Consider the following 25,121-nt stretch of genomic DNA (forward strand, 5'->3'; position numbering starts at 1 on the left):
GATAAAGAGAAACAGAGACTTTATTCAGAGCTGCTCATTGTGGGAACTGTGGAGTTTCTCTTTAATTTGATGGTCTCCACCTTCTAAAAAGCCTTGAGATAATGTATGTTATGATTTGAAGCTATACAAATATGAATATGAATTGAAATTCACTAGATCTGCAGTTAAAACAATATCTTCACTTGTGGTATTTTTGCTCATTTAAATCAAAAGTGTGAGCAGCTCCTTTCCCACAGTCGGTTCACAACAAATTAAATTCATCAGAACTGTTTATTCTCTAGAATCATGTGTATAGTATTTAACAGAAAGTAAACAGGGTGTTTCAGAAGGTTTGCAATGTGTAGCTGTGTTGGTCAAACTGCAGGATTGTGTAATTTTCTGTCCAGAGTCCTGCTGCATTGGAAGTCAAACCAATGGGGGCCGCACCATTTACACAGCTGTAGTTGTGACGTAATACAGTTGTTTGTGTGTGTGGGACTCGAAGGTTCAAAGTACATGTGTGTGTGTGTGTAGGGTTAGATAGTAATAGATTACATGCTGTCGGGATTACACGATCATACAACCAAATAGAAATCTACATTTTACAAAATGTGTTGTTAGATCAGTTGATGATGATGATGTGTCTGAGAGACAAGGTTTCATAGAGAAGTTCCTCACTTTGAGGTGATGGAAGAAAGATGTTGATTCAAGATGGAAGATTTCAGTAGTCTCCAAAAAACGCTTCAGTAAATTACAATGTGTTTCTGTCGTCCGCAAAAACCTAAACGTCAGATCTGAGGAGAACTCTGAGCAGCAGTGGGTCGACGGACGACAGCAGCAAGTGGCATCATCATCTTGATCATCATCACCACTACCATCTGACATCAGACGACTCATCAAGGTCAAGCACATCAGAGTTTAGAGCAGAGGTTCCCAAACCTTTCAGCCTATGACTCATTAACCAAGAGATATTGATTTAAACGAGTTAATTCACGTTCATGCACATGTTGTAATGTTTCCTGTTGTGTTGTAAACTGACTTGTGGAGGATGATGTCGCTCATCAGGTCCAAAGTCACATGGAGACAAAGAAAGTAGTTGTTGTTTTTTTGCTTTTGAAACAGTTACGATGAAACTATGTTATTTGGAATTGTTTTTAAATTTGATATCCTTAAATCCTCGGGGGGATGTTATACAAACTTAAAATGTCCTTGATAGGATAAAGTTTCATAATTGATCTTGAAGTAAAGTAAGTGTGTGTGTGTGTGTGTGTGTGTGTGTGTGTGTGTGTGTGTGTGTGTGTGTGTGTGTGTGTGTGTGTGTGTGTGTGTGTGTGTGTGTGTGTGTTGGAGGGGAGGTACTACATGGGGACTATTTCTCTGAGCGGTCACAGTAACTCAGTGTTTCTTTGAGCTCCGTCAGGATGAGAACAGAGCTGCTCGTTGTTTACCTGCTTCCTGCTCTGGCCCAGGTGACGCTGCAAGGTAAGAAAACACCTCCGTTTGAAAAGTGTAGCGTGCTAACAAGTTAGCTGGTCTTTCATCGAAGTAAATGTTCAGTGCATCTTCTCTTCACTCGAGTTTCCTTTCAGAAACTCACACAAACGAAAAAGGACAAATGGTTCAGCTTTTTAATTTAGATTTTAAAACAGATTTATTTTATGAGGTAGTTTGATTCTTTAATGTTCAATAAGGGATGACAATAAATATGTTTTATTTTATTCTACAAACATACAAATTGTTTAATAGGGTTAGGGTTAGGGATGAAAGTATTACTAATGACTTGATTACATTTTAAAATATTTATTCTCCAGAAGTCTTTTCTTCTTCACAGAGAACATTCACATGTTCCAGGGTGTTTTTCACGAAGCAGAGTAACTGTAAAAACAAACCAGCACCGACTCATCAATAAATCAATGCATCCGAATTGACTTTTGCATTTTCAGTTGTGTTATTTGTTGTGTTGTTGAATGGTAACACAGTGAAGGATCTTCCACAGTGTTGTAGAGCAAATCGTTTGACAAAGATCCCTGCAGACGTGATGTGATTTACACGATACGAGGGCTCAGAATGTGTTGGAGAATGTTTGGCAGTGATGAAACATCCACTGTACGTTTACTGTAACCTTGCATAAGCACCAGCGTTGACCTTTAACACACTTGTATCTTCAGCAGGGAGCGATGACCTTGTGGTTTCTCTGAATAATGGCCAAGTCAGGGGGGAATATGTGACGGTGAAAGGCACCGAGAGACGGGTGAAGCAATACCTGGGAATCCCTTTCGCCCGGCCCCCCGTGGGGCCCCTCCGCCTGGCCCCTCCACAGGATGCAGAGCCCTGGGAGGGGGAGAGAGACGGCACTCATCACCCCCCCATGTAACCAAGGGTGATCCCCGGATTAACAGATTTAAGATGTTGAGTCTTTTCTGTGGATGATGCACATTTCTTCTCTCTCGTCTCAGGTGTATCCAGGACGCAGAAAGATTTGTGAACGTGTCTCGTGTTCTCTCGATGACGTACAGCGCCACCGAGCTGTCAGAGGACTGTCTGTATTTGAACGTGTACACGACCACTGAAGCAAAGAGGGGGGACAAACTGCCGGTGAGTTAAAGAGACAACGCTCCAGCTAATGGGGATTTCTATCCAGGATTTACTCTGCGAATTACATTTCCTCTGCATTTCAGGACTCACACACCAACCGACAATCCAACACTTATCACTGATCACACTTTAGGTGATTTACATTCCCGTCAGTGCTTTTAACTCAACGGACGCTTTATCATTCATTGTCTCCAGCTCCAACACCAACTGAAACCTAAAGGAGACACATTCTGCTCATAATCAGGTTGATCATTTGAATTAGTTTATGACTGTAGAATGTTTTCATGCTGTAATGTTCAGAAAACACACGACTCTCCTCCGACTGTCCATCGCTGCAGCTCCTCTTTTCAGCCTCTGTCTCAAACACTTGGTTTTAGCTCCTGTCTCTTTAAGACATTCATGCTCTAGTTACATCCACAGTGAAATCACACTTTAAGTTAATATGGAGCCTGGTGGAGGTGCTGCCGACAGTAGTAACGCTGTGTGTGTTGTGGTGTCAGGTGATGGTGTGGATCCACGGAGGAGGTCTGGTGATCGGAGCGGCCTCTCATTACGACGGCGCTCCGTTAGTGGCTTATGAAAACATGGTGACGGTTTTCGTTCAGTATCGTCTCGGCATTCTGGGATTCCTGAGGTAAGGCCCTGTCCTGCAGATAAACGGAGTGAGAACCTCCACAGCGTCACAGTGTTCTCCTGCTCCTCAGCACCGGGGATGAACACGCTCGGGGGAACTGGGGTTTCCTGGACCAGCTGGCAGCTCTGAGATGGGTGAAGGAGAATATCGAAGCCTTCGGAGGAGATCCTCAGACGGTCACAGTCGCTGGAGAATCTGCAGGAGGCATCAGTGCCTCCCTCCTGGTAACTTCCCTTATTGTTTGATAAAGTTCTGGATCCAAACTACCTATTTTTATCAAAGGAAGTTTAAAAATGTTTCCTATTTCCGGCTCTTTCTTATTGGAAAAAGTTACTTTTAAATATCTGTTCTCTGTCATCATTTAGTTAAACATGTTTTGTTTTAATCATCTTAAACAGTTTTCAGTAATGTTCCAATATTTCTTGTATTTCCTTCATTCCTTATTTATTTATAGAAAAATAATTTTTCCGTCCTCACTCTGTTCTCTTGTTATTTGTTGTTGTGTAACTATGTAACGATATTCCTGTGTTGATAGTGAATGTTTGGGAAACGAGATGATACATCGAGTTTCAAACAAAGAAACTAATCAGTGAAAAACAACATGTGACACATCAGGTTAACATCTGGTCCATTCATCAAGTATTAATTATTTGTATCTTTCCTATGAACAGACTCTGTCTCCTCAAGCCAAAGGACTGTTTCAGAGGGCGATCTTTCAAAGTGGAGTCGCAACACTCGGCTCCTCCCCCACCTCCCATGCTCTGGGTTTCGCTAAGGTACAGTAACATGGAAACTGAGCAGATGAAGAATTCATCTGCAATAACAAGTCAGAGGAGCGGAGCTGCTCAGAGACAGTGTGTTGGATAAAAGTGGCTGAGATTCAAAGAATAAAGTCCAAATTAAATGAGAACAAAGTCTTAATATTACAAGAATACAGTTTTAATTAAATCAGACAAAAGTCATAATATTACGAGAATGAAATACAATTCTAACATCTTGTAAAAAAACAAATTCAACATAAATACTGATACTGACATGTGTGTGAAACATGAGCAGCACCGTCGAGTTCCAGTAGAAACTGTGATTTGATATCAAGGTTGAGGAAAATGAACCAGTCACAGTCAGTGTTTCCCACGTTCTGTAAATCTGCTCATTAAAAATCCGTCAGAAGCAGAAACTTAACGTGGGAGCAGAGTGAACTGTGAGGAATGACAGGAATGTTCTGCTGTCAGCGTTCAAACGGAGGATTAAGACTCTATCGACCTGTGAGCTCATTAGAATCAAATCAAACCAAAAAGAAAACATGTCAAAGAAGCAAAAAGGATAAAGATGAAATAATAACATGTTAGAAGTGATGAAAATTTTAATGAAAACAATGACAGATGGTCAAATCAAATAAATAATATTTAATTAAAAGCTCAAAACTCATTAATAGTTAATCTCTTTGTTATTTCGTCAGATCGTTGCCGACCTGAGTGGATGTGACCACAGCAGCACACAGGAACTGGTCCAGTGCATGAGAGGGAAATCTAAAGACGAGTTGCTCAGGGCAACCGAGCAGGTGAAAGAGCCTGCAGAGAGGAACAAGCAGAAGTTTGACACCAGCGTATAGTTTAAATTCTAACATGTTTTCTATTGTGCTTTACATTTCCTGGATGGGAGAAAGTTGTTCAGTTTAAATCTGCAGAGAAACGTTGACGAGGTTCTGGAGTTTATTCTCTCTCATCACGAGAGGAACAAGGAAACAGGAAACTCTCTTTAGGCTCAGTGTGAATTTGAAGGGTGAAGCCTGATGTTTGCCACAAGATGGCAGCCTGTGAACACCTTCAGCTGGCACATGCTCACTTTATTAGGAACGTCACAGTAACACAGGGCAGGTCCTTCCATTGCTCTGAAAACAGATAACTCCACAAAGAAGAGGTTGTGGGTTTGTCTGTAGGAATAAATACAAACTACTCAACCTGTTTCCAGTAGATCGGCACTTTCAGAAAACTGCATCTGCATTATTTGATGTGATTGGCTGATTGGAGGAATAGTCAGGTGTTCCTAATAAAGTGCTCGCTGAGGCCGCTTGGTTTCATCCTCTCATGCAGAGTGTTGTGTGTTTAGATGAAGATCTACCTGGGGGGGGTGGTGGACGGAGACTTCCTCCCTGACGAAGCAGAGGAGCTTCTCAAGAGGAAGGAAGTGTTGAAGGTCCCAGCGATGATGGGAATCACCAACCACGAGTTTGGATGGTTGCTGCCTCAGGTCGTCTCGACGCTCTCACTCCAAAACCTTCAGACACATCATCACCGCTGTGCTCTTTTCTTTACTTGTGTCTCACTTTGACTAAACAGAGCTTTGCGCCCCCTGGCTGGGAGAACGGTATGAACAGAGAGTCTGTGCTGGCAGTGATGAACATGTTCTATCCTGCAGGGGTGAGCTGTCGTTGTGATGATGATGATGATGATGACGATGATGATGATGATGATGATGATGATGATGATGGTTGATCGATCAACACTAGAATCGATCATTCAATCCCTGATCAATTACAAAAATTGTATTCAGTTGAAAATACTTTGTTCATCTCTCAAAAAAAAACTAAAACACTCAAATTTAAAAAAGTTGATTTGATATTAATGCGAAAGGTTAAAATCATAGACCGACATGACGGCTCCTAAAAGTGAAGCCAAAACATCTAGATCGCCCCCTGGTGGCTATCTATCTATCTTCCTATCTATGACTGTAAATAAAGATGAATGACGCATCTCCACTTCCTCCCATTGTACAGAAATGAAGCCAAAATATCTCGGATACGTGCGCAGCCATCTTGCATTTGTTTACATGATTTGGAGTCAGGGTCTCTGCAGCAGGGATGTGGGGGGTGGAGCCAAGGTGTCAACATCCCGCCAATACACATGGTCAACCAATCATGAGTCAGTCTCAGCTGTCAATCATGACGTCTCAATCTTAAAACGACTAATAGAAACCGAACATTGGTTCATGTCCCATCTGCTAACATGGAGGAGCTAGTGTTTATGACCTATACTGCAGCCAGCCACCAGGGGACGATCAAAACGCTTTTGGCTTCATTTTTGAGGAGCCGTCATGTCGTCCATCTTTTTTTACAGTCTATGATCTTCCCATAGAAACCAGTTGGGTCTGATGGTCCGACCTTCCTCCCTGTTCCAGGCCGCCGCTGCCAACAGCATCATCGCGGACGAATACCTGAAAGACGCCAAAACACCAGAGGACATCAGAGACGGGTTCACTGAAGTCATGGGAGACCTGCTCATGATGATGCCCGTCATCAAGGTGGCCGGTTACCACGTCGGTCAGTGGAGCAAGGCACAGGCACCGCGTCACGGCCGAGAAATCACATTTCTATCCAGAACGGTTTTACTAAATTATTCCCCAAGAGAAACACTGACTGGTTCCAAGTGTCCGTTTGACTCCAGGATGAACTGGTTTGATGTTGTCGGTGGAAGGTCGAAGGTCAAGTTAATGACCTCTGGTGTTTTGTCTCCTTGGGGCCACAGATGCTGGGATTCCAGTTTACATGTACGAGTTTGTGCACCAAGCGGAGATTTACCAACACACCAGACCCCACTTCGTGAAGTCAGATCACGCAGATGATGTCGTCTTCATGTTTGGTGCATGTTTCTGGAATGGACATATCAAAATCGGAGGTTGGTGAAATATATTAATTTATGCGAAGATGAATCCTCAAACCTCTGGGTTTAGTGGGAATAAATGAAGGGACGAGTGGGAGGAAGATGGTTTAGTTCTGGTTTTGTGATTAAACTCCTTCTGTCCCATCTTCAGCCAACTTCACCAAAGATGATGAAGGACTGTGTCGGACCATGATGTCGTACTGGGCCAACTTTGCCCGTAATGGGTGAGTAAGCACTGAGAACAGCCATAAAATAAAAACTGCACTCATCAATATTTTTATATTAACAACAGAGAAACATCTGACTCACTGTTGTGGTTTTATTAGCAGAACTTTATAGTTGTGTTCGTCCCTCATCACTTCCACAGTGTCCAGTGGTTTTCAAGCTCTCGTCAGTCCAGTGTCTCATTCTTGTGAACACGATATCTCAAGAATTGAACTAAAGGATGAACTGAGTGGATTGTGGTGTTCAAGGGTCAAAGGTCATAGTTCTTCTGAAATGTTTAAAGTAGAATTCCAGTATTTTTCTAAATGAATGGTACTTACAGAAACTTTTGAAATTGGTCCAGTAGATCATCTCCATCTCCAGAATAACAATTTGAGCCTTTTATTTGTGTAGAAAAACAGACATTTTCGTGAACATTTCATTGACCGTGGCAGTTGCCCCATGAGAATAGTCACAGCCGCTGTGACCACCTGCTTGTAAATCGCCCACTGTGGAAAGAGCTAACGAGTCAGATTGTTTCTTCTTCTCTTGAAAAATGGAAAAATAAGCATTTTAAGTGAAAAAAGACAATAGATAGAAGTTTGAATTAATGGTTGGACGCAGGCCACCAGGCAAACATCCACAGACGATAAAGACTTTGCCTTCATGTCTGTTCCTGGTTGGTTCCCTCCTCAGCTCTCCGGACGGTCCGGGTCTGGTCAGTTGGCCTCAGTATTCCAGACAGAAGCAGGAGTACATGGAGCTGGGCGTCACACAGACTGTGAGACAGAAACTGAAGGAGGACAGAGTCCACTTCTTCACCGTCACCCTCCGTCAGAAGTTGGAACAGGCAGCAGCAGCAGCAGCAGCAGCAGCCGCACCTGGAAACTGACGTCTGCAAGCGGCTGCGTTGTTTGTTTGTGTTTTATTTTTCTGCCTCAACTGGTATCTGACCAGTTACTGTTCAAACCAACTTATCTCTGTTTCAGGGTTGATTTACGAGGCTTATTTTCAAAGTCTCAACTCCACGTGTTTGTATTGTTTCATGAACTAACTAATTAAAGGAAATACTTTCACTGCAAAAACAGAAAAAACGTGTCTCTTATTAAAATCTTTGTTTGAAGCCGTGCACAGTGTTTTTAGCTTTAAGACACAAACGAGCATACAATGCAAATACAAAAGATTTAAAATAAACTAGAATGTCAATGAGATCTGGACACTCGTGAATATCAGTCCGCCAGATATGCCTGATGAATTATTCTGTGAGTGAAAAGAACGTCCCAACTCACAATTATAAGGAAAGTGGTTTAAAAATGTCGCTCTTCCACCAAGTTTTGTGGAAATTTGCTCAATAAAAATCATAACCTACTTGATGGAGGTAATAAATTTAATTACCTCTGGTTCTGGTGCATCGACTATTTCTGAAATCATGAATCTGACAGTGTTGTGTTTTGTCAAATCATTAAATATTTGCTTTATAAAATGTTATGACCAATCCAGGTCCACTTTCTGGGCCCATGTCCCGTCCTCCCACCAAGTTCACTGGAAATGTGTTCAGAGATTTTGTGATAAAACAAACTGACAGAGACAGAACTATAAACTCCTTTGCTTGGGAAATTACATAATATAATATAATATAATATAAAAACACTTATAGGTTTATTTAATTAGATATATCGATTATGAATTGTCTGCATATGTCAATATTTTCTTCAAATGTTAAAATCTTTAATAATTTGTAGCTATATTAAGATCTTTTTTAATTTAATACAGGATGTTAAACGATGGTTTCTTCATGTTCTGTAGATGCAGTAAACAGAAATCATTGAGGTGAATCATTCTGACATTTATCATAATAAACACGTTTCCCTTTAGTCGTGCTCTTATTGTGAAGGGGACCGGCGCTGGCTCCAGGGGCTTGACGCGGCGTCGCGGCTGCTCATTGGCTGAGCCGCTCGCCGACGTCACTGGGTTCCCCCCTCGTCGGGCCCGCCTCTGTTTGTTGCCTGCGCAGTCGTGCACGAGCAGAGCAGCCGCTGCGACGCACGAACACAGAGCGACCGGAGAGGAGGAGGAAGAGGAAGAGCAGCAGCAGCAGGAGGAAGAGGAAGAGGAAGAGGAAGAGGCTCAGGTACGTTCACATGTTTATCTCACATGTTACAGACATGTTCAGTGTGCGTGTGTCCGGCGGAGGGATACTCCTCCTCTCCTGCTCGTGACCCTTCCTGCTCGGCTCGTGCACAGCTGATTCCTGTTCCCTGTCGGTTACACCTCGGTTACCCTCCTCTTCGTCCTTCTCTTCCTCCTCTTCCTCCTTCTTCCTCCTCTTCCTCTTCCTCCTCCTCGGTGCAACAGGAAACGTCATCCTGCTGCTGTTTGTTCAGAGCTGCTTCCTGCGTGCGCGAGACCCCGTGCCCTCCCGTCGGTAGCGCGCGAGCTCCAGCCGTGCACAGAGGGGTTGATGGTCATCGTGTTGCAATATGCGCGCGCACCACAAGGGGGCGTGCAGAGAAAATAGTCGCAGCAAATGAAGCGCGGTACGCTGCCTAGCAACGATAGTAAACTGTTTACGGGAATTTTAACGTTCCGAGTGGAAATAGTTTTCAGTCTGTCAGCGTAACGAGTAACAAGCCACTGTGACAGTCAGAGCCCCCCCCCAGACCTCCTCCATGTTCACAGACGGGACATGGACACGTCAAACAGGCGATAGAGATGCGTCGTCCATCCTTATTTGCACTCGATTGCCAGAATTGGGAATATTTCAGAACGTTTTGTCATATGATGGTTTGGTCCATGTCCCGTTTGCTAACATGGAGGAAGCCAGGTTCATACTGCAGCCAGCCACCAGGGGGCAATCAAATGATTTGGCTTCGCTTCTGGCATCAGTCACGATATCCATCTTTATCTACTGACATGTTCACGTCAGCATCCGAAGGGAACTTTCTGTTTCTTTCTGTGAATGACTGATGTACTGTGAAAGCTCCAGATCCTATGTCCCCCAGCGATCGATGTGGCATTTTCTCCTTGAAACCTGACAAATATCCGGCCGATGCTACTTTAGTCGGACGAGAGCGAAGCAGTGCGACCACAGCCTCGGGGGGGAGGTGCAGTCGAACCCCCCTGTGGTGAACGTGGTGGATAAGCTGCTCCACATCATGTTTCTGACATGATGAAGTAAAGTGCTGCAGGTTTTCTCTGTGTCCTGGAGTCGAGCTCTCAGAACAGATTTATTTCTTCTGTTGTGAACGTTGCCTGTGGTGAGTAGATGTTATCGGTCCCCCACAGTCCACCTGGTTTATCTCCCATCAGCCACTTGTCACATCTGTTGTTGCTTCTGATGTGAGGTTGTGCAGTTCATCTCCGGCTGCAGCTCTGGACTCAAACTCAACTTTAAACGTACAATTAGAAAGATATTTCTCTTCCATATAAGAAACTAATTCCAGAATCATCATCTGTCTGTGTGACTGTGGCTCTCAAGAACCGTTCATCTCATCGGCTTCACGCTCGGCTTGTGTGGTTAACGACTCTGGGAGGAGTCTCCTGGCTCAATAGTGTTTTGCAGTGTGCATTAAAAATAAACTACAGCAGATCACGGCCAGTAATATCCATCCCACCGGGTCATTTTAATTATTTGATCACCATGGCAACGACATTCATAAAATCACTTTGTCGTTGGCAGTTTCTCTACAAAGTAAAAGCACAGTATAGCAATTAACAGACTTCAAATAGTCGACGCGCAGTTAGGTAACTTATTCTGGTTTATAGATGTAAACCACACACGTGAACAGTAATAATGCAAATTCCGTTTCATTTGATGAAGAACTTTGCCTACACACCTGTCCGTGCAGATAAACCAGGTGGGATGAACAGTTTTACGACTTCACTTTATGCTCTGCACACAGCGTCCAGCACACAAACTATAAAAAGTGACGGTGCAGACGTTGTCACTCACGACAGTCGGCGTGTTTTTGACCACGTCAATGGCAAAACAGCTGATTCTCCAGTTCTGGGTTCTGCCACCAGCTTTACCACACACCAAGCAGACAGGCAGGTTAAGAACAGGCACCACACCTAATAAATGACCTTAGATCATTTGGCTCGCTGCTGGAGTTTCTCGATAATAAACAAGTCACTTTATTATCGCCTCAGTCCCACAGAGCTGTCAGAGTCCCAGAGCAGTGGTTCCTGTTGTAGTGGCGAAGCTGATAACAGTTATGATGGCTTCTATTGTTAGCCTGTAATCAGGTGACACCTCTTTCTGATAAGTCCTGTTTGGTTTTACTGGAACTCGGACCAGCGCAGGTCAGCCGAGGCTCGACATTCCTCCAGCCTGAGCACTGGACCCTGTAAAAGTCTGATCCACGCCAGCTGCAGGACATTTGTCCCACACCGGTGGTGACAGCCTGGACTTTACCAGGAACTGGTTTAGGACTGTGATGCAAAACAACATTTACCTAAAGGATAATCCTGGTCAAGTCCCGTTTGTTTGTTGGGTGGTTGCTTCGTCAGCAGGATTACGCAAAGACACCTGAACAGATTCCCACTCGGTGGAAGGTGGGACGTGGGCCCAGAAATAACTTATTACCTCTGCTAAGGGGTTATTGTTTTGTTTTGTTTGTGTGTCTGTCAGCAAGATTGTGCAAAAACGACTGGATGGATTTCCATGAAACTAGGTGGTCAATTTGTGGCTACACACACAACTGCAGATGAAAACCATGAGGTCTGACTGTCCGTGTGGACGGTAACAACTTTACGAACACGAGTACGAGAGAGCACGAGGCAAATAGTGCTGCACACAAAATGAAGCAACCGAGCAAAACACTAAGTTAGAGGTTTCTCATGTTATTGTGAGGAGAGTAAGAGTTTATTTGGTTCTTCATGAAACTGTGGTCGGACCAATGACAACATGTCACAGTCCAGATAATGAAAGGGAAACGCTGCTTGGGGAGATAGAGCCTCGGCTGAAGTTCTCAGTCTCTCAGGAATTTCTTTATCTCTCTTTTTAACATTGTGAAATAGTTTTTTTTACGTCTTCCCCAATGTCCCATAGATTAATATAAAAACAGTCATATGAAGAGGACTGATATCTGTGAGCTTGTGTCATCTGGTGCAGCTCGACGGATTCAAGTGACTGTTGGGCCTTGATAGCTTCATGTTTAGTGCCGTGGGAGGAAGTGGAGAAGTGTCGTCCGTCTCTACGCTCTATGAAGTAAAGCATTGTGGGACAGGGAAGCCCCATGTTGGGAAGGTGTTCCTCCATCAGGCCGAGCGACTGGACCTTGAAAGCACCTCGTCCACATGCTGACTTGACATTCGACAGAAGGAAAGTGGATTTATTGCCTTGAATTTTTCCGCATGAAGCTTGTGACAGAGACGGATGAGGAGCGGAGCAGCTCGAGTGCTGAGCAGCGTCTCGCTCATATCTCGCTCAGCTGATGTTCCTGTGGACGAGTGTGCTGAAAACATTTCCTGCTGGGGGGGGCGGGGCCCGGGGGCACGTTGCATAACAAGGGGGTGGGGGTGAGGTGGATAACCCCCCCGCCCCCTGCTCATAGAAGCAGAAATACTGCAAAACTGTCTTTGTGTGTGTGTGTGTGTGTGTGTGTGTGTGTGTGTGTGTGTGTGTGTGTGTGTCACTCACCTGGGGTCTCACTGTCTAAATGCTGCTTTATATAACCTCGTCCTCTTTAGAGCTGCAGCCCAAACACAGGCCCAAGGGCTCCTAGACGTGTTTGTGTGTGTGTGTGTGTGTGTGTGTGTGTGTGTGTGTGTGTGTGTGTGTGTGTGTTGTGTGTGTGTGTGTGTGTGTGTGTGTGTGTGTGTGTGTGTGTGTGTGTGTGTGTGTGTGTGTGTGCCTTGTGATAGTGGAGCTAAAGCAGATTAGCTGAAGGACGTGAGTGTGTGTGAAGGACGAGCAGCCGTCGCTGTTCTTCGCCCTCAGAGAGAGCGAGGCCGGGGTGGGAAACCCTGTGTGTGAGTCAGCAGAATATCACTGTGGCTGTTGTGTAGCTCACATCAGTTGTTGAGCGCAGCTCGGCCTTGTTACACAACAGAAGCTCACCAGGCGGCTTCTGCTCGTTTGAACAGATCAGACGTTTGTAAGATTTTAGTTTCCTGTCTTTGTGGTTTTTAATCAGTCATTTCAGCTTCCTCTGATTTTCATGATTACGAGTCAAGTCAAGACGAGTTTATTTGAAGAAAGTCGCAGCTCCACCAAGGCCCGACAGCCCCCCCGATAAAACCACCATTAAATTCACGAGCTCCAGATGAATCCAAGTCCAACACTCTCTGTTTTTTAATTCCACCAGCTGCCGAGGAAACTATGTGTCTCTTTAACAGTCTTCATTGAGTTCTTCCTCGGGACGTGTGGGACCCATCCACTAAATTTCATGGGAATTGGTTGAGTAGATTTTGCGTAATCCTGCTAACTAATAAACGCAGATGAAAACATAGTCTCCTTGGTAATAACCACAGTGACCAAAGTAATGTGCAATAAAAACATGAATAAAACAAAATGAAATTCAAGATCTAAAATTTTGATATGAAAATCCTGATGAAAGGGATCGAGTGAGAATAGGTTTTTTTTGTGTCGGTGAGATTGAAGATGGGAATTTCACAGACGACGATCAAAACCATGAGTCAACATCGTCCAATCATCGACCAGCAAACGTACGATCTCTCTCTCACCCAACGACACGGGTCGGATAAAATCTGTCTTCAAGATTAATCGACCAGACTTTTTGGGAATAGTTGAACTACTAAAAAGCTGCAGTCGTGAATCCACTTGTTTAAGAGAACATTTTTTAGTGAATGTACTTTTCTCTTTGTCCACAGATGCACTGGCTTTGCGAGTTGACTTGATGACAGCGCCCTCAGGAGGTGGGATGAGCGTCTGCAGAAGCTCCAGCCTGTGACCAGTAGCTCTGTTAAAAAGCACCAGTGTAGAGCTCGGAGCAGGGACTGGTTTCCAGTATGGAGGGCGTAGCCGTGCAGAACCTGATAGACTTCGACCTTCCCTCCGAGGCCACAGCTCTGAGCGGAGACGGAGGCCGACACGAAGGCCTCACAGACATTTTCTCCCCAGAGCCGGTGTCTTCCACCGGATTCCATCAGCAGCCGTTACTACCAGAGCCCATGGCACCAACCAAGTCTGTCCACCACCACCACCACCACCACCACCACCACCCAGAGGAAGGAGACAGCGACGCGACGGAGTCGGCGGACAGCGAGAACGACATGGACCCGCCCTCTCTGCTGAGGAGGTCGTCGTCGTCTTCTGCTCACAGTCGGGAGGACGCCGACGCCGAGACGCTGGAGGGGAGGCAGTTCATGAAGGCGTATGTGGAGAAGGTGTTTCACGGAAAGTAAGGAGGAGCTGTTTCTTAATTCTCCTTGATGCAAGTGAATCTGTCGAGTCAAACCAACGAGGGGAGACTTTAGAGAAAGCTTGTGTCGGAGGGAATGTAAGTTCTACGTCAGCCAGTTGTTAACTTGGTCGTAGCTTCAGACTTGAACATGAGAAGTGAGAAATACTACATAAAATGAGAGAAACCACTTTTGAGAAACACTTATTTACGTCTACGTTGACTGTTTTAGTTTGGAGGATGTGGGGTTTATGACCTATACTGCAGCCAGCCTCCAGGGGGCGAACAATGTGTTTTGGCTTCACTTTTGGGAGCTGTCATGTCGTCCATCTTTATTTTCAGTCTATGTTTCCATCACTGGTTCATCACTGGTTCATCACTGGATAAATGTCATCACACTCTCCATCTTCCACCAGTTTCCTTTTTAATCCCACAAGTAAAATTTTTTGTTTCGTCATCAACGTCTTCTTCTTCTTCTCTCTCCTGCTTTAAGCTGCGTCAGATTCCGTTCAGATCAACTTTTATCCATTTCTGTTCCAAAGAAAGATTAGCAAAGTTCAGCCGGTCACAGATTCCCATGATGCACCAGCCGAGGCCCTCGGGCTGCAGCCGTCTGAGCGACTCATGAATTTTTAACAGTGGCTCCAATGTCAGTCGGGTGAAATGTTGAAAGGGCATTTCTAATATCAGGGAACCTCTGTGTTCGATTTCACAGACGTTCGTTTGACTTTTTTACTTCAGGCCTGTAATTGCTGAGAATCTGTATTTGTGTTTTATCTGCTGAGTTCTGAGTTCAGTGGAGAAAACAAAAGCATCTGTTTTCACCGGGTCTGTAAACTGTTGCTGAGTCTGTGTTGTTTCCTCAGGGACGACTTTGACCAGGAGGAAAAGGCTCGTTTTGGGGAACTGTGCAGTGGAGAGACGAGCAAAGGCCGAGAGTGGTTCGCCAAATACGTCAGCGCCCAGGTGAGTGTGGAGGAACGGTGGACTGGAACATTGATCATACATAACATAACAACCTCAGCTGAAGGTTTATCTGAGTCAACAAACCATATTAACCACAAAAGAACTGAAATTGTCCTATTTTGTTGAATAAATACATAAAACGTTGATCAAAAATATTTTTTAATATAGAAACATGAGCTAAATATTTCTCCGTAAGTTATTTGAACTATGAAAATGTTTTTGTTTTTGAAATGCGAAACCTGAAGAAGACAGAGTTCTTGACTTTCTGATGCAAAAACACGAATGTTCTGAATATTATAGTTTTTATATCATTGCATTTAAACAGGATCATGCAAACAACAATCTCTTGCAGGCAGGGGGCGCTCACGTCTGTTTTTAGAGGGTTAAGGGTAAAGTAGCGACAATATTCCAAGTGCATTGGTTAAGTTGTTTAATTTCACCAGTTCAGGTTCTGCTTCATTACGTAGTTTACTCAGTTTCTAGAGAACGGATCGGATCTCATTTATACATTTTAGTGTAAAAAAAGTGAAATCAGGACGTTTGTTTGTAACTTGGTTTCTGTGGTTCTGTCGTTCCCAGCGCTGCCATTCCAAGTGTGTGAGTGAAGCCACCTTCTACAGGCTGGTGCAGTCGTTTGCAGTCGTTCTGTTTGAGTGAGTCCACACGTAACAAGCTGATCATCTTAAATGTCTGGTCCTCTTTGACTGTGAAGGAGAACAGGATCTAAACAGTTGTTATTATTCCATGAAAGACAAAACGTTTCCGTTCTTTTTAAATCTTCTTCCAGGTCTGTGACGCTCAGTCTGAAGCACAGAGGCTTTATATATCTATATAAAAAGGCTCAGTGATTTTCTTAATGTAATGTAATGAGATGTTGTGTTGACAGATGTTTCCAGATGGACGACTACAGTCCAGCTAAGAACCTCATGACCATGTGCTTCACATACTACTACGTAGGTAAGGTCTGACTCCTCAACACTCTCACACTCAACATGGCCTCGCTGCAGCTCTAACCGGTTGAGAAGGTGACTCTCGCTCCTCGTGCTGATTCAGAGAATGTCTCCACCGCAGGTCGAGGCTGTGGTTTCTGCTGCTGCAACACAAGAAGGTCGTGTTTGTTCTTATTAGGCAGGAAGCTTTGCTTGTGAAATAGTTCACTGCAACAACATCTGTCTGCAGCCAGTGAAACACAGCTGAGGAGAAAAGTCTGCAGGTCGTCCTCGTGTCCGTAAGGATCCGTACAAACGTCTGCGTGTAGCATCATAAGTATGTGAGCGTTCAGACTGTGTGCGTCTCCACGTGACATAATGGATTCTTGCTTCCGTTTATATGATTCTTCTCTGAAACAACCTTAACACAAAACAACAAATGGTTCTGAACTCCCACAGACGCTTTGGCAGAGAGGAAAATACCGGTCGTCAGATATGTGCATCGTTCTTCTTATTCTGCTTCAACCAGGAAAACTGCAACTGACAATTAAATCAAATGTTATTGTCGCGCACGAGAGGAGATGAATGAGTCGTTTAGTACCTTGTGATGTCGTCATCACTGAAAGGGGGTGAAGACAACTTCAGAATCCATTGTGTCAAGTTTTATACACGTCACTGCTGATTGGGCAACATCTCTGACACACCCACCCAACGAGAGGAAACCTGACGTTCAAACAGGAAACCATAGAAAACCTTAATTAATTAAAGGGCCGAGACAGTGAGAGAGAATCTGAATAAGTGAGTCATTGAGATGCGTCTTTGCTCTCAGCTTCATTTCTTGATTTTGACACTGAACTGTGCTCGTCTGTCTTTCAGGGAAGTCTCAGCCGTCTCCGTCGGAGCTGCTGGATCGCGGCGGTCCTCCAGCTGCGATGGACTTGTACATCAACAAGGCCAACTCGTGGCTGACGGGGAAAAAGGACGCCGCCGAGCGCCTCCTGAAGAACACGTCTAAGACTGACGTCAAAGGTTTCTTCGGAGGCCTGGAGAGCAAACTCAGGAGCTCGATGGCTCCAAAGACTGAGTGAGCAAACCCCTCTGAGTCGAGTGGATCGTTTTCATCAGAAATGTCAGAAATGTTCTCAGTTCATTTCCTTTTCTTCCTCATTCTTCTCTCCAGAGACGAGGAAAGCCCTGTGGAGATGAAGCCCAGATCACCAGGTAGAGTTTGTTTACTTCAGAGCAACATTTAGAAATAAGCCGAGTCGTGTGAGAGCCTGACGTTTTCTCTTCTTCTCAGTGTCTGAAGGTCCAGAGGAGAAGAGAGGGGAGAAGGTTTATCTGTACGGTCACCTGAAGCAGCAGCCCATCTGGTAAGTGGAGCAGACTGAGGATCTACTGGGAAGTGGTGGAGACACATTCTGCTCATATTCAGGTTGATGACTGTCCATTGCTGCAGCTCCTCTGTTCAGCCTCTGTCTCAAACACCAACGTAAACTATAATAAAAATGTAAAAAACGTTAAATCTTCGTTGTCTCTGCTCAGGCACACGCTGAGGTTCTGGAACGCTGCGTTCTTTGATGCGGTTCATTGTGAGAGGAAGAAGAGATCACCGACCACCAGGTGAGACTCAACCAGCAACTCTTCACATACATGATGTCTAACAACATGTGTGAAGGGACTGAGGTGAACATGAAGGATGAAGATCCTCTGTGGATCGTCCTCGTCTTCTTCTTCCTCTTCCTCTGCTTCTGCCTCCTCCTCTTCTTCTTCTTCTTCCTCCTTCTTCTTCCTCTTCCTCTGCTTCTGCCTCCTCTTCTTCTTCTTCTTCTTCTTCCTCCTCCTTTTCCTCTTCCTCTTCTTCTGCCTCTTCTTCTTTCTCTTCGTCTTTCTCCTCTTCTTATTCTCCTTGTTCTTCTCCTTCTTCCTCCTCTTCTCCTTCTTTCTCTTCTTCTCCTCTTTTCTTTCTTTCCTCCTATTTTTCCCTCTTATCTTCTTCTTCACTGCAACATCTTCTGTTTTCTTATTACTATTTATCTCTCCCCCTCTTCTCTTCCCCTCCTCCTCCTCTTCTTCGTGTCTCTTCTCTTCTCTTCTCTTCCCCTCCTCCTCCTCTTCTTCGTGTCTCTTCTCTTCTCTTCTCTTCTTCCTCTCTTTCTCTTGTTGTTGTTCTCCCTCTGTCTGGATGTTGACTTTGTCTCCTTGTGCCTTGCTGCCGGGCAGGGGAACGCAGGATGAAGAGAAAGACGAGAGGTCTGTCATTCTATTTGTCCGCTGCCCTAAAAAGAACAGAAAGAAGGAAATATTCAAACTAAGAGAACAAAGTAAAGATGGAGGCGGAGACGCTGCAGGTTGTGGACGGAGATTTGCTTTAAAAGAAGCAGTTGGTTATAGTTAATGATTTTCGGATGAGGAAGTTAAATTAGTGACATGTTAGAATATTTAGTGAATTTAGTAGAAAGTGACTAAACAATGTTTAAGCTGCATAAAAACACTTCATTCTCCCAAAGAATCTAAAATGCTCCCAAATGCTGCTCTATCTTTTCTCTCTTCCTCAACCAATGACAACGCAGCGTAAACCCACATGATGCAGAGTAGCAGAAAACCAGTGGTGAAATAGAGCGAGAGAGAGAAAAGTAGAGAGAAGTTAAGAGCTAAGGAGAAATAAATTTAACATAACTAAATGAATCCAGAGGAAAACCCGTCTGATAACGGGAGAGAATCGTGATCTGGCTTCGAGGCATTAATATTCAAAACCATAATGGTGCGACACGTTCTCTCCATCAGATTAAAAACAGAGGGAACGCTTAGAGACGGGTTTTTACTGGTGTTCAGGTGTTTAGGCTGAAGGTCCGAGAGTCTCCAGTGAACTGAGACGCTTGTTCACATGTGAGATTTCTAAACCTGAGGTGGTTCCCCTCAGGATGACCATTGGATTTCTCTGTGTTTGTGTAGTGTTGTGTAGTGTTGTGTAGTGTTGGTCTGCTCCTGCTTGTGTCGGCATGTCGCTGTGGCTGTCTGGCAGACGATGTGATTCACAGAGTTGGTGTTGAGATGGTTTTTGGTTCCTGCCGATGGAGGCGTCACACCCACAGTTAATATCCTGACCGTCGCTGGTATTAATATCTGCAGCAGCAGCTTCTTCACAGCTCACTGCATGTTTCACTCCATTGATCCTCCTGCACGTGTTGGTGTTCCTGCACGTTCCCTCCACCACACACGCTTCCACTGTGCATCCACTGTGCACGCACTGGGATATCAGGCTGGAAACCAGTGCAGGTCGAGCACGCTGCTTTGCTGGTGGATTTTCATGTTGGGAGATGTTTGTGATTTCATGTTGGGATGTGTACAGAGGGCGTTCGGTGGGCGGTGTAGCGGTGAGGTTACACATCCAGAAGATAATGAGCAACATTAGCGTTCATTTAGAGTCGTGTTTGTATCCATGCGATGAATCTATTTTCTGTATTTAACTCTGGTTTTGGTCTCCACCAGCTCCTGAGGGAAATGTCTGGCTCTTTAGCTGCTAAATCCATCACCAGTCAGTCGTTAACTTTGTTTACTGGGCAGGTCGCCGCTCTAAGACCCAACAGTCTCCTCATGAAACCACATTTAAATTCACTTGATCTGAATCATCCTTCTATGTTGAGAAAAGTCGTATCTCACAAAGAAAATCCTGATCAGAATCCGCTCCAAAATGTAACGGGTTCTCCCCTGATCCACATTCTTCTACTGAATTTCATCCAATTAGTCGTTTTGCGTAATCCTGACTTTAATTCCACAATGATCTGTTTTTGACACTTTTCTTTGGTCTCCACCGGCTCCCGAGATCCAGATCTGCACCAAATTTAACGAATTCTTCCTTTGACATGTCACTAACCCATCAATGATATGATAATTGAAAAATAAAAGTCGTAACATATGATATAAGACAACGAGATTATCCTCTTTCTGCTCATTACGGTGAATTCAGGTGTAAAAGACCTTTTGACATGAACACACGATGTGAATCGCTGCTTCTCATCTGCTTGTTAACAATCATTTGTGAATGAGTCATTTGTTGTTTTCTTATTTTTACCCTTTTCTTTGCTGATGGCCGCCCGATGTGTTTTTGCCCTTTTTAAATATAGTTTGATGTGTTTTATCTGTGATGGAATCTCATTGCATCTAATGACAACATGGAACAGTCCCAGGGATGGATGTCACGATGTCACGATGTCACGATGTCACGGTGTTTGTTGTTTCACCTCAGAACGACCAGAGAAAAGTAAACGTGTGTTGAAGTTGTGTTCGGTGACACCCAGCCCTGACCTGTTCTCTGTGGAGACGCTGAAGGTCGAGACTCCGGTTTGACTCCGGTTTTCTCTCTTTGCCGCAGAGAGAAGTGGTGTCACATGACCCAGGAGGAGCGAGACGACACCTCCAAGATGGACGAGAACATCGCCTTCGGGCAGCTGGGGTGAGGGAGACGCCGCAGGAGACACCGACATCCTCATATTAACCAGATCAAGAAAACAGCATGTTCTGATTAACTTACCCAGAATGAGCTCATATTCAGAATATATAACATAAGACATGTTTACGTCTTAATCATCTTCTCCTGCCGTGTTTTTACCTCAAGGTCGTTTTTATCTTATTTATTATGATCTGCTCTTTTATTCTATTTGTCTTTATCACAAATGTTTTAAACTGATTTTATGTGAAGCACTTTGTTTTACATTATATGCACAAGTTATTATTATTGTTATAAAATCACTATACATATAAAATAATCTGTGGCCTTGACACCAGTTGTTCTACAGCTGTTGTACCCGTCCTTCTAAAGATGAATCATAAACATATAGAAAGAACATGAAGCCAAAACTCATTCATTGATAAAACAGCACAGTTTCTTTTGATACTGAGATATTAAATATTTTAGTTTGGGGTAAATATAGATTATTATCATTCCATATATTTAATGTCATCATCAACATGTGTGAGTCACTGAGATGAACCTGGTCTTCTTGTGTTTTCAGGACATTCACTCACAACATGCTGGCGTTCGGCCTCAGTAAGAAGCTGTGTAACGACTTCCTGAAGAAACAGGCGGTCATTGGAAACCTGAACGAAGGTAAAACATTTGATCTTTAAATACTCGAGGAGAAGAGAAATCAGATGTTGATGGTGAACAGGATCTGGATCTATAATTTGGATTAAAGCAAAAGTTTCAATAAGGGCAACCTGAACAATCACAGATGAATTAAACTTCATGCACGGACGCGTATTGTGATTGAAACGAGATTGAAGCCAGAACAACATCCTTAAGAAATTATATTATATAATGAGATGTTTCTATGATGTGATCACTTTCCTTTGTTTACATAATAAAAGTGAATGATATGACAAAGTGAGTGAAAAGTGAATAATCCCCTGAATCTGCAGCTTTGTGGAGATTTCAGCTCATTGTTTAGTGATCTGCTCTGAAGCTGCTTTGTTTCAACGAACTGCAAAAAAACAACCACTTTAAAAACTGAAAAATATGATGTCTTCTCTCGGGAGCTGGTGGAGACCAAAACAGAGAAAATATTGGATGAAGATTCATCAGATGATGACTACAAATCAATGAGAATGTTGCTCCAGACCTGCTGGGTGTGAAAATACTCTTGTGATGTTGTGTTAGTAATTTGAACTGTGTGTGTTTTTCCTGTTTGCAGAACAGAACAAGTTGCTGAGCGACCACATAGAGAAAATGGCGGCAGAGTGAGGACGACGGGTTCTGACACGTGAAAAACACCGAAAGTTTCCTCTCAACTAATTATCGTGACCAACTCTGCGTTTGACTGTTGTTGCATTTGTGTGGTTTCCTGCCAAGACGCAGCGTCTGTACTGAACTGTGTCGTCGTCGTAGCAACGCTGTGCGTCCAGCTCCTCTGCATCCGGTGTCAGCAGAAACACCACATCGTCAGCTGGTGCATGATTTCATCGGTAAAACGTCGCCGTCTGTGACCCGCTTTTAACAAGTGAAGTGAAACCAGTGCATATAGAAGCTCAACGGCGACAGTATTAGATTATACATCTACGTTTTATCGTGTGTGTCCATGGTAAATATATTTATTACATGTTAGAGAAATACTGTGTTAAGTATAAAATATTCTTCTGCCTTTGTTCATCTACATACAGTTCAAACCTGACACCTGGCTCGTAGTGTTTTAATCGTCTGATCATAAAACTCAACACTCTTAGAATCATCTGCAGTGAAATATGATTCTATTTAGAAACACACAAAACAGCTTTGACAAAACTCCTGTAACATTGATAATATCCCTTCATGCCTTCTCCTGGATTGAGAGAACATGATTATTTGTTTCCTTGCTCCGGGTTAAACACGTAGAACGTAGGCTAAATATGAAGCTACAGCAAGCGGAGGGTTAGCTTAGCTTAGCATAAAGGCTGGAAACCCCCAACCAAAGAAGCATCATGTGCTTCCTAGAACCTCCACAGCTCACTGATGTGTTTAATCTGCACAAAGAGCTTCCCAGTGAGCGGGTGGACGCGTGGACGAGGTTTCTAACACGTGACGGACGTGAAACTGGAAGAACACAAACATCTCAGGATGAAGAAGAGGAGCCGTACACGACGAAGACGAAGATGTCCACTTGGAAAGTTATGCTAAGCTAAAGCTAACAGCCTGTTGGTCGTAGCTTCATATTAGACAAACTGCTTCATCCTCATATCTTCCACTTTCCCTCTGGTTAGTGTTTATAGTCCGGAGGTTGTAATTTAACGGTAACTTGACATCAGGAAACATCAACCATCCAAAGTGCCTTCCAGGAAAGTTAATGTCCTTGGTCTTACTTCTTTGATGCTTCCTTTGATCACACGACTAAACACTAATGCAGAGCCGGCAGATATTTTCACCTCTTCCACAACCGCTGCATGAAATACATTCACTGTAGTGTTGTGTAGTTTATTGTCATTGTTGTTGAGTTGTGTCACCAACAGCAGAGCATGTTCCCCTGGATGAAACTCCAGCCCTCCTGCACACGCGTGTTTCTAAATACTCTGCATGTGCATCAATCTGTGAATCTGTGGAAACGGCATCGAGCAAATGTAAAAATGACTGAAGCTGTGATTAGTTGTGTTACTTCATCCAACCACTGCAGGGCAGCAAACCTCTTCTTCTCGGTGAGAGAATCCTGAAAGAAGAATATATTATCGAGGCTCCACCTGTCGGGTTCACTCACGTTTAAGAAATTTGGATCCATTTTGTAAATACTGTATATATTTTTCTGTGTGTTGTACAAATGAATCACGTGCTGCTGTTTGTGAAATGTGGTTAGTCGTTAATTGCAGATGTGATAGATGTAATTGTGTAGTAATGACTCTGAAGGTCCCACACACTCTTTTATTCTCTGGTGTGAATGTGCAGATTCCTTCACATCCTGAGCGATGAGTGTTCAGCTTTGAAGTGTTTGTTGAAGTGTCCCTTTGCATCTCTAAGCTGAAGTATTGATCTGTGTATTGTACTTATTAGCTCAGCATGAGCTGTTTGCACTACGTCCCCCCCCTCCTTGAGGCTGTGTTTGTTCTGCACGGCCCTGACTCGTCCTTTTTCAAATCTTCATGGGAGTTTGCCTGAAGGAAAATGCCTTTTTTGTTTTTTTACCATATTGCTTTTGTGTAAAGTATCAAGTGAATCATTAAAGGAGTTTGTTGTGTTGATGAACTCCGTGTCGTCCACGTCGAGGTTGGACACTACGCCAGGTGATGGCGGTTGGTGTTTCCTTTACATGTTTGCTCAGGATTTAAGCCTAAACAAGTGTTTCATCAGAATTTATTCTACGTTTAAGGAAAATAGTTTATTTTCCCAACAGCCTCGTCTTCGTCGTCAGTCCTTTGAACTTCCTGCGTTACGTCACCTGCCTGCTAGCTTGTTCACCGCGTGGTGTCTCAGACAGTTGGTCACATGACTTCCCTTCAGCCTAACGTGATCCATGTGAAGGCAGCAGTCCTAAAGGGTTCCTGGAGGGATTGTGTATCATCTGAACGTGTGTTACACAGTTTGTATTGTGCTCTTCTTACACTTGCATGACCACATTGTCGTACTGTTGTTAATAATAAAGAATGTGTTCAATTCATTTTTTTGATGTCGTGTGTTGAGCACTCCGTGGATCGTGTTGTGCCGTGTGAGTGTGTGTGTCAGTGTGTGTCAGTGTGTGTGTGTTGATTGGGACCCTCCTCAGCAGCACAATGTGTCGGCCTGTTACAGTGTTTGACTTTCTGCTCTCTCTGCTCTGTGTATAAATAAACAGCAGTCACGCTCGCTGCGCTCTGATTGGACACCATGTAATGAGATGTGAAAGGCCAGTCAGCAGAGTCACACCATGAACACACCCTGCGTCTAATTAATAACAGATACACACACGACAGTCCAGCAACATGATACTGCACAGAAATCTGCACAAACTCCCTCTGTACACAACAGGTTCCAAAGGAGGAGAAAGACTTGTGTATATTTCATTAATTCTCCTTGACTCCAGTTCTCTACAGACACTCTAGAACCTTCTGGGGTTAATGATGTTTAATAAACGTGTGATAAACTGCAGCAACTTCCCCAAGAGACCAGCGAGTGACTCACTGCAACCAAAGTCCTTAAATCTGCTGCAGCAGTTGTGTAAAGAAATCATAGAAAATTATGCATTCTGCAAAGTGTCTGAGGATTTGATCCGAGGACGGGAACCTGGACCTGGATCTGGACCTGGACCTGGACCTGGACCTGGACCTGGATCTGGACCTGGACCTGGATCTGGAC

The 25,121-nt window shown here is 43.9% G+C and overlaps 2 protein-coding genes across 3 annotated transcripts; both read left to right on the forward strand.

The window, feature by feature from the left end:
* Positions 1–1,350: 1,350 nt before the first annotated feature.
* On the forward strand, positions 1,351–8,165 carry ces3 (carboxylesterase 3). The gene is made up of 13 exons (XM_035157063.2): positions 1,351–1,461; positions 2,148–2,349; positions 2,436–2,574; positions 3,075–3,208; positions 3,279–3,432; positions 3,880–3,984; positions 4,668–4,769; positions 5,318–5,458; positions 5,548–5,628; positions 6,386–6,527; positions 6,733–6,882; positions 7,019–7,091; positions 7,768–8,165. Exons 1-13 carry the CDS (start codon positions 1,401–1,403, stop codon positions 7,961–7,963), a joined length of 1,680 nt encoding a protein of 559 aa, XP_035012954.2. The 5' UTR covers positions 1,351–1,400; the 3' UTR covers positions 7,964–8,165.
* An 880-nt stretch (positions 8,166–9,045) lies between these two features.
* On the forward strand, positions 9,046–24,447 carry kiaa0513 (KIAA0513 ortholog). 2 transcript variants are annotated; one of them, XM_035157527.2, is made up of 13 exons: positions 9,046–9,202; positions 13,906–14,435; positions 15,302–15,401; positions 15,981–16,054; positions 16,288–16,358; positions 17,207–17,414; positions 17,511–17,551; positions 17,631–17,703; positions 17,876–17,953; positions 18,554–18,583; positions 20,706–20,786; positions 21,346–21,440; positions 22,024–24,447. In XM_035157527.2, exons 2-13 carry the CDS (start codon positions 14,044–14,046, stop codon positions 22,071–22,073), a joined length of 1,293 nt encoding a protein of 430 aa, XP_035013418.1. In that variant the 5' UTR covers positions 9,046–9,202; positions 13,906–14,043; the 3' UTR covers positions 22,074–24,447. The 2 variants fall into 2 exon arrangements, with proteins under 2 accessions (XP_035013418.1, XP_035013419.1); XM_035157528.2 differs by lacking the exon at positions 18,554–18,583.
* The last annotated feature ends 674 nt before the right edge of the window (positions 24,448–25,121 follow it).

Source organism: Hippoglossus stenolepis, chromosome 5 (genome assembly GCF_022539355.2).
Source record: "Hippoglossus stenolepis isolate QCI-W04-F060 chromosome 5, HSTE1.2, whole genome shotgun sequence".
In the NCBI taxonomy this organism is placed as follows: Eukaryota; Metazoa; Chordata; class Actinopteri; order Pleuronectiformes; family Pleuronectidae; genus Hippoglossus; species Hippoglossus stenolepis.

Coding starts and splice junctions, on each gene's coding strand:
- ces3 (XM_035157063.2), top strand. CDS start 1,401: ATGAGAACAGAGCTGCTCGTTGTTTACCTGCTTCCTGCTCTGGCCCAG. Junction 5,459..5,547: donor TTGGATGGTTGCTGCCTCAG/GTCGTCTCGACG, acceptor TTGACTAAACAG/AGCTTTGCGCCCCCTGGCTG. Junction 7,092..7,767: donor GCCAACTTTGCCCGTAATGG/GTGAGTAAGCAC, acceptor TTCCCTCCTCAG/CTCTCCGGACGGTCCGGGTC.
- kiaa0513 (XM_035157527.2), top strand. CDS start 14,044: ATGGAGGGCGTAGCCGTGCAGAACCTGATAGACTTCGACCTTCCCTCC. Junction 15,402..15,980: donor CCAAATACGTCAGCGCCCAG/GTGAGTGTGGAG, acceptor TGTCGTTCCCAG/CGCTGCCATTCCAAGTGTGT. Junction 16,055..16,287: donor TTTGCAGTCGTTCTGTTTGA/GTGAGTCCACAC, acceptor TTGTGTTGACAG/ATGTTTCCAGATGGACGACT.